The sequence below is a fragment of the Halichoeres trimaculatus genome, unplaced genomic scaffold (assembly GCF_033239565.1).
Source record: "Halichoeres trimaculatus isolate MK-OKI-2021-1 unplaced genomic scaffold, fHalTri1.1 fHalTri1_scaffold_9, whole genome shotgun sequence".
Classification (NCBI taxonomy): domain Eukaryota; kingdom Metazoa; phylum Chordata; class Actinopteri; order Labriformes; family Labridae; genus Halichoeres; species Halichoeres trimaculatus.
In genome coordinates, this window is record NW_027437188.1 from 2,520,534 (window position 1) to 2,531,873 (window position 11,340).

General features: G+C 43.3%; 1 protein-coding gene across 6 annotated transcripts in view; it reads left to right on the forward strand.

Moving 5' to 3' along the window:
- ankrd13b (ankyrin repeat domain 13B) overlaps positions 1-2,573 on the forward strand; it is a 49,308-nt gene extending 46,735 nt beyond the window's left edge. For 4 of the 6 annotated variants that reach the window (XM_074679228.1, XM_074679225.1, XM_074679226.1 and 1 more), the window contains exon 15: positions 586-2,573. In XM_074679228.1, coding sequence (XP_074535329.1) covers positions 586-752 — 167 coding nt within the window. In that variant the 3' untranslated portion in view covers positions 753-2,573. The remainder of the gene's footprint in view (positions 1-585) is intronic. The other 2 variants (XR_012599097.1, XR_012599096.1) reach the window with 1 other exon arrangement.
- The last annotated feature ends 8,767 nt before the right edge of the window (positions 2,574-11,340 follow it).

Below are 11,340 nucleotides of genomic sequence, written 5' to 3' on the forward strand. Positions count from 1 at the left end.
ATTTTTCTTTTTTGACATTTTGACTTTCAGTCTTTCTTAACCTTACCTTAACCTAGAGGTGCTAAACTCCACAGTGGGTCACCGGATGGTTTTGGAGGTTGAAAAAAAAATACCATATCAAAAACAAAACATGTATTTGAGTGTTGACCAGAATTTACACTAAAGAGGCTGTGAGGAGTATCTGTTTTAATTGGGCTGAAGCGCCACCTTTTGGCCCAGAGTCTCACACACACTGTAGTGAAGACTCCGGGCCAACCAATCCAGTCCTGCTCAACCTGATCATGAAGCTACGAGGTGGCGTTTAGGAATAACCCAAACTGGCTGCTAATCTCATTTTAAAGTGTGTATTACAATTAGGCATCTGGAAGGGAGACTTTTCAGGATCACTTTCAAACTCTTCACAGCCCCTTTAAATCATTTGTGTAAGGGACATAATTTTTAGGATAATTTAGTTATTTTCATGTTACAAAATGTCTAACTGGCACTGAAGCTCTGATTTACACTTAAACTCAAGTAGACACATACTGTCTCTCTTACATCAAATCTTTAAATATACTCATTCATTCACTATTTCTCTCACCAAAGGACACCTCAGAGCAAGCCCTGTCCCCCATCCAGCCTCACCTCGACCCCCTCGAAGAAGAAACCCTCCAACTGCTGCTATGACGAGCAGCTGCGCATCACCATGGAGATCTCAGCTCAGGAACAAGAGGAGGCAGAGCTTCAACAACAGCGGGAAGAGGAGGAGCTAAAGCACATCATCAAGCTGTCACTTATGGAGAAATAAGACCTAGTGCAGACCAAGCATCTCAAGGTCTGGGCCAGAGAAATACAGAAGGCAGGTTACACTCCACAACTGGCTGGGTATCAATGCCATGATCCTTTGAATGATTTTGTAAGATCAAATCTGTCCTTCCTCTCCTACCGACACAGCCCAACCCCATGAAGCCATGTTGTGATGGCACTGTACTGCCTTAGACAGCAAGAGATGGACACCAGTTTCCTCTTTCTTGACCCGTGCCAGCTCACAGCCAACTCTACAAACAGTACAAGAAGTTTCATGGAATGCCTACTTGGGTGACTGATTTCTGTCTACTTACCGAATTAGTGCGTAACTTTGTATGTTTTTGTGTGCTTTCTTCAAAACCAGCACTCCACACCGGAGTACACAGATTATCTTCTGCCATGAAAACACAATGTGTTAGGCCAACTCTCTGCTCCTCACAGAAATAATCACTGAGTCTTTTTTTGCCACTGGTTCCAAACTGTGATTTTGAAAAAAAGCTTTTTATTTTGAAACAGTGACAGTGCAGGACCAGGTGTGTGGAATAGAAAGAACCATCATCTATGTCCTCAGATGTTACTTTGACAAGGAAAAACGGACTGATATGAGTAATTGATTTGCACAAAATCCAAATGTACTGTACTTGGCTTATGAGTGGTTTACAATATGACTGTTAACTGACTTGAATGAGGAGTTTGAGCAAAAAATGAACATAATCTGGTTATAAACATGAGGACATGGTAATGGCTTGTGAGTGAAAGGTGGAGTAGAAATGTAGAAAGACTTTCTATTTGCTTGTAACCTGATATTTCAGAATTTTTGTGAAGTCACAGTACAATAATTGTACAGTATTTCCGCATGTTTTGCACTGTTTTAGGTTCATTTTCATCCACTTGGTTCCGGTCCTGAGACCTAGAATGTGAAAGCAGGTTTGTAACCTCCGGGAGCCCACATGGTTTAGGCTGTTGGCAGAATCTTAGGTTCAATTGCACAGCAGATTTGGTTGTCGAAATACCCTGTAAGCACACTATAAACAGACACTGAATTTTCTGATCGTAAATTAAAGTTGTTTTTGAAATTCTGGATTCCTAATTGTGAGTCATCAAGTTTTGCTAGGTTCAAGGCCCACAAAATACAGGAAAACTCATTTTGCTGCAAACATGAGGATTGAAGCCCTGTTTCGACCAAGCAGACTGGTTTAGATCAGTACAGTCTGGTATGGGTCAGATCAGGAAAGCCTGATACTGTTTGCATTTCCACAGCCAACCATGCCTTGTGGTACGTGGTGTGTAAGCTGGATGCTGAAAGCTGCATTAGCTACATGGTAGCGTGAGGCCATAGCAGTGCGACACAGAGTACCCCGCGAATAAATCAAACAGACAAGAAAAACGCGACACAGTAAACAAAGAGCAACAGTGAAAGACGTCCAGCAATTCATCTTCTTTGTGATTGTCATGTGGCTCTTTGTTACAAATAACAATCATGCTTTGTTTCAGAGAAGGCTGCGTGCCACCAGGAGGAATACAGCAGCCGCTTTTGCACAGGAAGTGACCATTCTTTCAACCAATCAATGGACTGTAGTGTTGTAGCTCCACTTTTTGGGGTTGGATCAGTTTAGTCTGGCATCCCAACAGAAGAGTCCCAAAAAGTAGGACAGTTGGTCTCAGTAATTTGAGGATCTGACACGAGATTAGTTGGTGTAAAATATGAATCAAACTGAACTGCTTGGTGGAAACGGGGCTTAAAGTGATACTACGGGATGGAACAAGTTGGGTCCTATCACAAGGTTTAGGGCAGAAATTACCCCTACAGCAGTGTTTTTGTGCAGCAGAAGCCCAGGGTGCTCGCACCAAACACCCCCTCCCTGTTCCTCTGCCGGTTTCCTCTGCACTCAGACGGGGCCAATTTTTACTTGACCAAAAACACAAATAAATGGACTCCCACCGAACAAATCTGATATCAGTCTGCATTCACGCTTTATTTAGAGAATTTTCAGCGCGTTACTTTCACACAAAAACACCACTAAATAAGGCTCTAGTTTGCATCATGTCGTTAAACGGCGCTACCTCCGCTGCAGAGCCACAGCTGGCTAAGAGGCACTCGCAGCTTAATGTATCAGTCCGCACGCAAGGCGTGCCAGATATAAACAAACACAGGTAGTCTGCCAGGACGAAGAGACACGATGAGAACTAGAGCCTTATTTAGCGGTGTTTTTGTGTGAAAGTAACGCACTGAAAATTCTCTAAATAAAGCGTGAATGCAGACCTATATCAGATTTTTTTGGTGGGAGTCCGTTTATTTGTGCTTTTGGTCAAGTAAAAATTGGCCCAGTCTGAATGCAGAGGGAACCGGTAGACGAGCAGGGAGGGGGTGTTTGGTGCGAGCGCTCTGGGCTTCTGCTGCATAAAAAACACTGCTGTAGAGGTAATTTCTGCCCTAAAACTTGTGATAGGACCCAACTTGTTCCATCCCAGAGTATTACTTTAAGGCAGCTAATTTTTTCTTACCCATTACTCGTTAGAAACAAATGTTAAAATGTGACCTTTCAATATACTCAACCTTAAGGGGTCTAATTTCTAAAAAAAGGTTAAAGAGATGCAGCAGAAATATTTTAAGAGGTTCAGATTTGAATAAAAATCTCTAAGAGCAGCAATGCATGAGTTGTGCTTTTTTTCTTAAGTTTACATCTAGTTTCACCCAAACCTTCTTTGTTATGAGCTTTTGTCTGTTGAAGAGACTCACAAATCCAGAACCATAATGGCCCCACTATCAGTATCCACCCCCAGTCTCCATAATCTTATTCCTAAAAATCTCTCTGTTGATAAGTTAGTTTAAAACACAGTTTAAAAAAGGCTTCCTTATAAGCGGACTGATCAGTCTGCAGCCTGCTCGATTACATTGGTCAAATACATTTCTACTATACTCTTGCATGACCTAGGCCAGCATGGTTTGCTGTTACTTTTTAAATTTCATTTTATTTTATCAAAATCAAAGAAACATGCCTTGCGGGTACCTTAAGTGGTTCTCACGGCCGCCCAGGTGCCCATGGGCACTGCGTTGGTGACCCCTGAATCAGAGCAATGTAAATAAAAAATCAATTACTGCAGACAAAGCACATTTGTCAACTGCAAAAGTAAGAAGCTAAATAAAAAGTACAAATACGTATCAGCTTCACTCTGTTTGGGCTTTGATCCAAATGAAAGGATGTTTTGCCGCTTAGGGAATCAAAAGACAGAGACAAAAGAAGTGATAAGAAGTGATCAGCGTTATCTTTTAGTGCTTTAAAGGTAGGTTGGGGCCTATCTGTCCTTTAGGGTACATCCTGAATAGGTCACCAGCCTATCACAGGGCTCACACACAGAAGGACATCCATTCACACAGAGCCAGACAATGTAGAGTGACTAACTGACCTAGTGAGCATGTTTTTAGACCATGGGAGGAAGCCAGGGGTACCCAGAGAGACCCCACACACAGCATGAAAAGAGCATGCAGACTCCAATCAATCAATCAATCAATCTTTATTTGTATAGTGCCAAATCATAACAAATGTTATTTCAAGACACTTTACAAAAACATTTACAGGTCTAGACCCGTAAATGTTAATAAAATTTTATTAGCAGAAACCCAACATCAAGACAAGATAAGGAGTCTTATCTTATCATAATCCACCATGAGTACAGGACTTTGCAGCATTTAGCAAGTTACAATGGCAAGGAAAAACTTCCCTTTAACAGGCAGAAACCTCGGAAAGAACCAGACTCATGTTAGACAGACATCTGTCTCGACTGTGTTGGGGTTAGAGAGAGACAGATAGAGGAGAGAGAGTGGGAGAGAGAAGGGGGGGGGGGGGGGGGGGAGATAGGGATACACACACAGGCACACAGACACACACACACACACACACACACACACACACACACACACAGAAAGGGAGAGAGAGAGAAACAGACGCAGTCTGAAGGTTGGCGCTGTGGCGACAGTTAAGGTGAAACCAGCAGGCCAAATCCAAAGCTGTAGCAGCTGGTGTCGGACAGGAGCACAGCAGCAGGCCATCCACATCAGATCCCCAGGAACCTACAAGACAAACTCAGACCCTCCCAGAGAGGTGTATGGTCAGTAACTATAACAGGACAGTAAGACTAGAAGTTAGACTGACAGAAAAAGAGGGAAACAGGAGCCCTGTGTGTCAGTTCCCCCCAGCAGTCTAAACCTATAGCAGCATGACTAAGAGCTGGTTCAGACCTGATCCAGCTCTAACTGTAAGCTTTATCAAAAAGGAAAGTTTTAAGTTTACTCTTAAAGGTTGAGACCGTGTCTGCTCCCCAGACCTCAACCAGTAAGTTATTCCAAAGAAGAGGAGCTTGATAACTAAAGGCTCGACCTCCCATACTACTTTTAGAGACCCTAGGTACAACGAGCAGACCTGCATGTTGAGAACGCAAAGACCTAGACGGATTATACGGAACGATTAAGTCTTTAAGATACGATGGCCCGATGCCATTAAGCGCTTTGTAAGTCAAAAGAAGAATTTTAAACTCTATCCTAGATTTTATAGGTAACCCGTGTAGAGACGCTAACACTGGAGAGATGTGCTCTCTCCTCCCAGTCCAAGTCAGTACCCGAGCGGCAGCATTCTGAACCAGCTGAAGAGTCCTAATAGACTTATTAGGACAGCCGGATAAAAGAGAGTTACAGTAGTCCAGCCTAGAAGAAACGAAAGCATGGACCAGTTTCTCAGCGTCGCTCCGAGACAAGATGTGTCTAATTCTCTTGATATTGCGAAGATGAAAAAATGCCGTCCTTGAGACCTGTTGGATGTGAGAGTTAAAGGACAGGTCCTGATCCAAAAGAACTCCCAGGTTCCTGACAGTGGTGCTGGAAGCCAAGCTGATGTCGTCAGAGGCGGCGATGTTGTTCAAGAAAGCTTCTCTGAGATGTTTAGGTCCAAGAACAATGACTTCAGTCTTCTCTGAGTTCAGCAGTAAGAAGTTTCTGCTCATCCAGGACCTTACGTCTTTGAGGCATGCTTTAAGTTTAGATAAGCGGTTGGTTTCTTCAGGCTTCATTGACAAGTAAAGCTGAGTGTCATCTGCATAGCAGTGAAAGTTTATGGAGTGTTTCCTCAATATAGTGCCGAGAGGAAGCATATACAAGATGAAAAGAATCGGTCCGAGCACTGAACCTTGAGGAACTCCATATTGCACCCTGGTGTGAGAAGAAGAGACGTTGTTCACATGAACAAACTGATGTCGATCCGAAAGATACGATCGAAGCCAGGCTAAAGCGGTTCCTGAGATACCAAGAAGACTCTCTAATCTCCGCAGAAGAATGCAATGATCAATAGTGTCGAAAGCGGCACTAAGATCAAGCAAGACAAGCACAGAAAGAAGACCACTGTCCGAAGCCAAAAGTAGATCGTTGGTTACTTTCAGCAGCGCAGTCTCAGTGCTGTGGTGGGCTCTGAACCCAGACTGAAAGACCTCAAAAAGACTGCTGCTATGAAGAAAATCACAGAGCTGACTCGCAACAACTTTCTCCAAGATCTTAGAAACGAAAGAGAGGTTAGATATCGGTCTGTAGTTGACAAAAGAGCCTGAATCAAGTGTAGGCTTTTTAAGAAGAGGCTTAATAACAGCAACTTTAAAAAGTTGGGGCACGTAGCCCGACAGTAAAGACGCATTAATCGTCCTTAATAAAGAAGATCCGACCAAGGGAAAGACTTCCTTTAACAGCCAAGCTGGGATGGGATCCAGAAGACAAGTTGATGGTTTGGCTGAAGAGACAGTTGAATCCAGCTCTGACAGGTCCACAGGCGAGAAGCAGTCCAGGAGTATATTAGCTCTAAGCGACGTTTCCGCAAATTCGCCATCGATCGAAGGTTCTATCACGGTTGCATGTAACACGCTACTAATTTTATCTCTAATTTTTAATATCTTATTGTTAAAAAAGCTCATAAAGCCCTCACTGCTAAGCGATAGAGGAATGCATGGCTCAGTAGAGCTATGACTGTTTGTCAGCCTGGCTACAGTGCTGAAAAGGAATCTAGGATTGTTTTTATTCTCTTCTGTAAGAGTCGAGTAGTAAGTTGCACGCGCCAGCCGCAAAGCCTTTCTATATTCATTTAGACTATTTTTCCAACGCGAGCAGGATTCGGTTGTTTTAGTCGAACGCCATATTCTTTCTAATTTCCTCGATTGTTGTTTGAGCTCACGAGTTTGAGGGTTGTACCACGGAGCGGAACGATGTCGTCTGAGAGTCCTCTGTCTGAGCGGAGCAATTGAATCGAGGACGGCTTGAAGAGAACCCGTGGTATCCGCAACAAGTTGATCAAGCTGAGAGGGAGCACAAGAGCTCTCTGCAAAAGTAGAGCAAGAATTCAAGGCAGCAGGAATAGCTTCCTTGAAAATGTCTACAGCTCTGTCAGACAAGTTCCTGGACAAGATGATTTTGTTCGCAGGTGAGAAATCCGACAGCAAGAATTCAAAAGTAATGAAGAAATGATCCGACAGAAGAGGATTCTGCAGCAAGACAGCCAAGTTGACAGGTTCCACGCCATAAGCAAGAACAAGATCCAAGGTGTGGTTAAAGCGATGAGTAGGATGGTTCACAGACTGTGTGAAACCAAAAGAATCCAGTAAAGACATGAAGGCAATACAAAGACTATTGTCTCCACACAGAAAGGCACCTGTCCAGATCAAACCAGGAACGTTTTTACTGTGAGGTAACAGCTCTGCACCACCATTTTTCTAAAGAAAGAAAATGATCACAACAATATAGAGCATTTTTTACACAAAAAGCTCCTCTTTAATTTGGAAAACACTTTAAACAAAACTTCTAAAAAAGTGTAAGACAGATGTAAGCTCTAAAATCTGGTTTAAAATTCATGCAACTTTGTTCATTCATTCATTCATCTTTTTAATCTTTCACGATTTCAGTAACTACTTTAAGGTTGAGTTATGTTGCATAGCACAGCTATAGCTTAGTGCTTTTTCACAGCAGACACTTTGCAACAGCATCTTGACGTTTTCAAGATTGTGTACATGCAAATGGAAAAAGACTTAAACTCCAATTCAAAGTCTCATGATCCTTTAGTTCTCCCTACCTCTGTCTTCTTTCCTGTGTTCCTTTTCTATCTTTCTGTGTGGATTTTTTTTTTTTAATTTAAACTTTGTTTTCCTAACCCTGCAGTAGAGAGTCTGCAACAGAAGCTTTTAGCCTTTTTCATTCATTTGCTCTCACTCAAAAGTGTCAAGTAGGCAACCTTGCACAACACAAATAAATGACAACAATGCATCAAATCCAATGGACTGTCTCCCCCTGGTGGCCTGAGTTTAACCTTACAGGCTGTAGAGACAGTTTGTTTGAACATATTTACAGGAGTGAGACACTCAAATATGGGAAACTGACACACACACACACACACACACACACACACACACACACACACACACACACACACACACACACACACACACACACACACACACACACACACACACACAGAGAGATAGGGAGAGACACACACCTGTTTGTTTCAAAAATCCCTTATAAGGGATTATTGGGAACTTGTTTTGGCTTAATTTAAAAGTGTCAGTGCAGAAAACAATTTCAATAATGACTCTGCCGAAAATCTTCAGAGAAATTAATTCATACCCAAGTTGGTATAACTTAAATTTTTAAATTACCCCTGTTAACCCAGATTAGTTGAGTCTACTTAAAATTCTAGTGAACAAGTTACTTCAAAAAATATATTCCACCATCATCTGAAACAGACTGTGAGGAGTTTATAAGTGATTTAGAAAAAGTCTCACCTCTAGATATGGCTGCAATCCAATTAAAACAGATCCTCCTCGTAGCATCTTTTACTTGTTTTGAAGCCTTTGGCTCGTGCTCTACCACTGTCCCATTTCGCATCCTTCTGCTCCGCTGTCCATTTTCCTTTTGGCAGTCTAGCTCTGGCGTTTGCCATGCCTAAGTAATAACATTAAAGAAATAGTTTTGTTCACAGAAGAGGACTGAATTTGTATGTTCATTGTCGTTTGTTTTCACTGCTTGAGATGCTCCACCTCCTGCTTCCTGTAGACACCCCATCTCCTGATTCTTCAATAAGCTTCCAGACTTTTACGTTTTATGTCTAGACCTCTCACACCTTCTGCCCAGCTTCAAGGCCCTGTTGCAATGTGGATTCTTGCAGCAGACAGAGGGGTCTGAAGAGTACTTTAGGGGGCGTTCCCTCAAGTATAGATGTTTAAAGCCGCATTTCCACCAAGCAGACTGGTTTGGTTCATCGTGGTACGTCACGCATTTTGGGGCATTTCTACAGACTAATCTCGGGACATATCCCTAAAAACCGAGACGAGCCGGCCTACTTTTTTGGGATCCTTCCGTAGGGGTGCCAGACTGAACCGATCAGCTCTCGGATGGTTGAGCAACACACTGCAGACTGTTGATTGGTCTAAAAGAATCGTCACTTACCCCGACAGCGGCTGTATTTCTCCTGGCGGCTCACAGACTTCTCTGAAACAAAGCTTGATTGCACTTTGTAACAGAGAGCTACATGCCAATCACAGAGAGGACAAAATGCTGCATGTCTTCCATCTGTGCTCTTTGTTTACTGTGTCGCATTTTTCTTCTTTGTTGTTGCTACGGCGTCACGCTATTGTTTAACAGCTGGGCTTTCGGCATCCGGCCTACACGCCGATTTCCAGCCTCCAACCTCAAATCCTCTTTAGAGAAGGGAGGACTGCCTATGGAATGCCTGTAGGTGGTGCAATAATTGTCTTGTCCAGGAGCCGCTTTTGGGAGATATCCACCGAAGTAGAGTTGAGCTAATCATCTGGTGTATTGGGGAACACTAAGTCAAAAAGTGGAGCAACAGATGCATGTTTTGTTGATAGACAGTCAGCAGATTTAGCAGCACAAGCACAACATGGGAGTTCGCAACGATCGTAACAACGGTACTGTTGTCCTGTTATATGCGCATGCGCGAGGCGGAGAGTGATGTCAGCGTTTCCACTGAAAACGCCGGCTTACTGTTTACACGGCAACAATGTCGGGAGTGTTTCAGAGAAATCCCACTCTGGAGGCCGTTTTCAAAAGTTTGCGTTTTAGGTCTGCTGAAACGGCGTTTCCGTGTAAATGCGAGGCTGAAACGCAACAAAACTTTTGCGTTTCACCCTCAAACCGCCGTTGTGTAAACGGCCCCTCAGACTTTATAGGCTGTCAGTTAGTATGATGTCTGTCTCGTGAAAAACTGTGAACCTTTTGTCCCCGCTCTTACAATTCAGATTTTGTTTCTCTAGGAAACTCAAGTGGTGATATCGCAGCAAAATAAGATACATTCCAACCCACTAGTCTTGAATCTTGATTTGTTTCAACTCCAGTTTCTATTCCCAGCTCCTCATAGCAATACAGTCCTTTAGCAATCAAAGGAAAGACATGGAGATCTTCTGGTGCCAAACAGAAAGATACAAACATCCCCTACCCAAACTTTTCCTTTCATATCTTGCAAAAATTGGAACATGGATTGGGCCATGTGTCTAAAGAGGGAATGCTGGATGCCATCACTCAACAATGATTCACAAAAAAGGGATTTTCCGTAAGCAGAAGTTTTTTCTTAATTATGTATAGTTAATGCGACACATAAGACATGCATATGAGGATGAGGAGAAGGCCCAGAGTGAACATGAGCCCCAGTGAAACTCTTCTGGTGAACCTCCATCATTTGGAGTGGAGCCTGTAACTATACCACTCCTCTCCACCGGTCTATCTGAGGATGACATGTTACAATACAGCAAAACCTATTCTTCTACTCTCTCTAACCTCCCACCACATGAAGTCAGCCCGTCCACCACCAGCTTCCACATCGCTCCATGATTCCAACCTGATGACTGGGTGGTGATAGAAGACCAAAGACGGAAACACTGGCACTCCAAATGCTGGTGAGGCCCATCCCAGGTGCTCCTGACAATGCATGCTGCCATGAAGATTGCTGAGGGGGCTACGTGGAATCACACCTGCCACTGCAGAAAGGTCCCTGAGCCCACAGAGCAGACGTGACCAGCTAAGGACCACACAGATGCAGACCAGACTAGAGGAGGACCATGCAGATCAGACCGGCTGAGGACCATGCAGACCAAACAAGAGGAGGAACATGCAGGGTGAGGACTAACCAGCACAAGAGAGCACAACATGAGGAACAACCATGAATTCAACAGACGACAACTAGACATGCAAGACTGACAACGCAAACCTCTTCCCATCAAACTACACCACGTACCACCTGATCTTAATGCTATCATTTTCAGCTATAATTATGGAGGCCTCCACCTACAAACCTGTCAAGACTGTCTTTCTGACATAAGGACAACATTTACCGGTACTGCTTAACCCAAAATTTTGCGATCAGGTCGAATTTGTGTGTATGATGCCAAATATGACAAGTACCTATGCAGAGACCCCTGTGGCCCACACCATCGGCACTTGATCGTTTGTGTCGTAATAACAAAACCCTTGCTCCAAACAGAGAACCCATTTTAGAATAACAAAACTTCCAA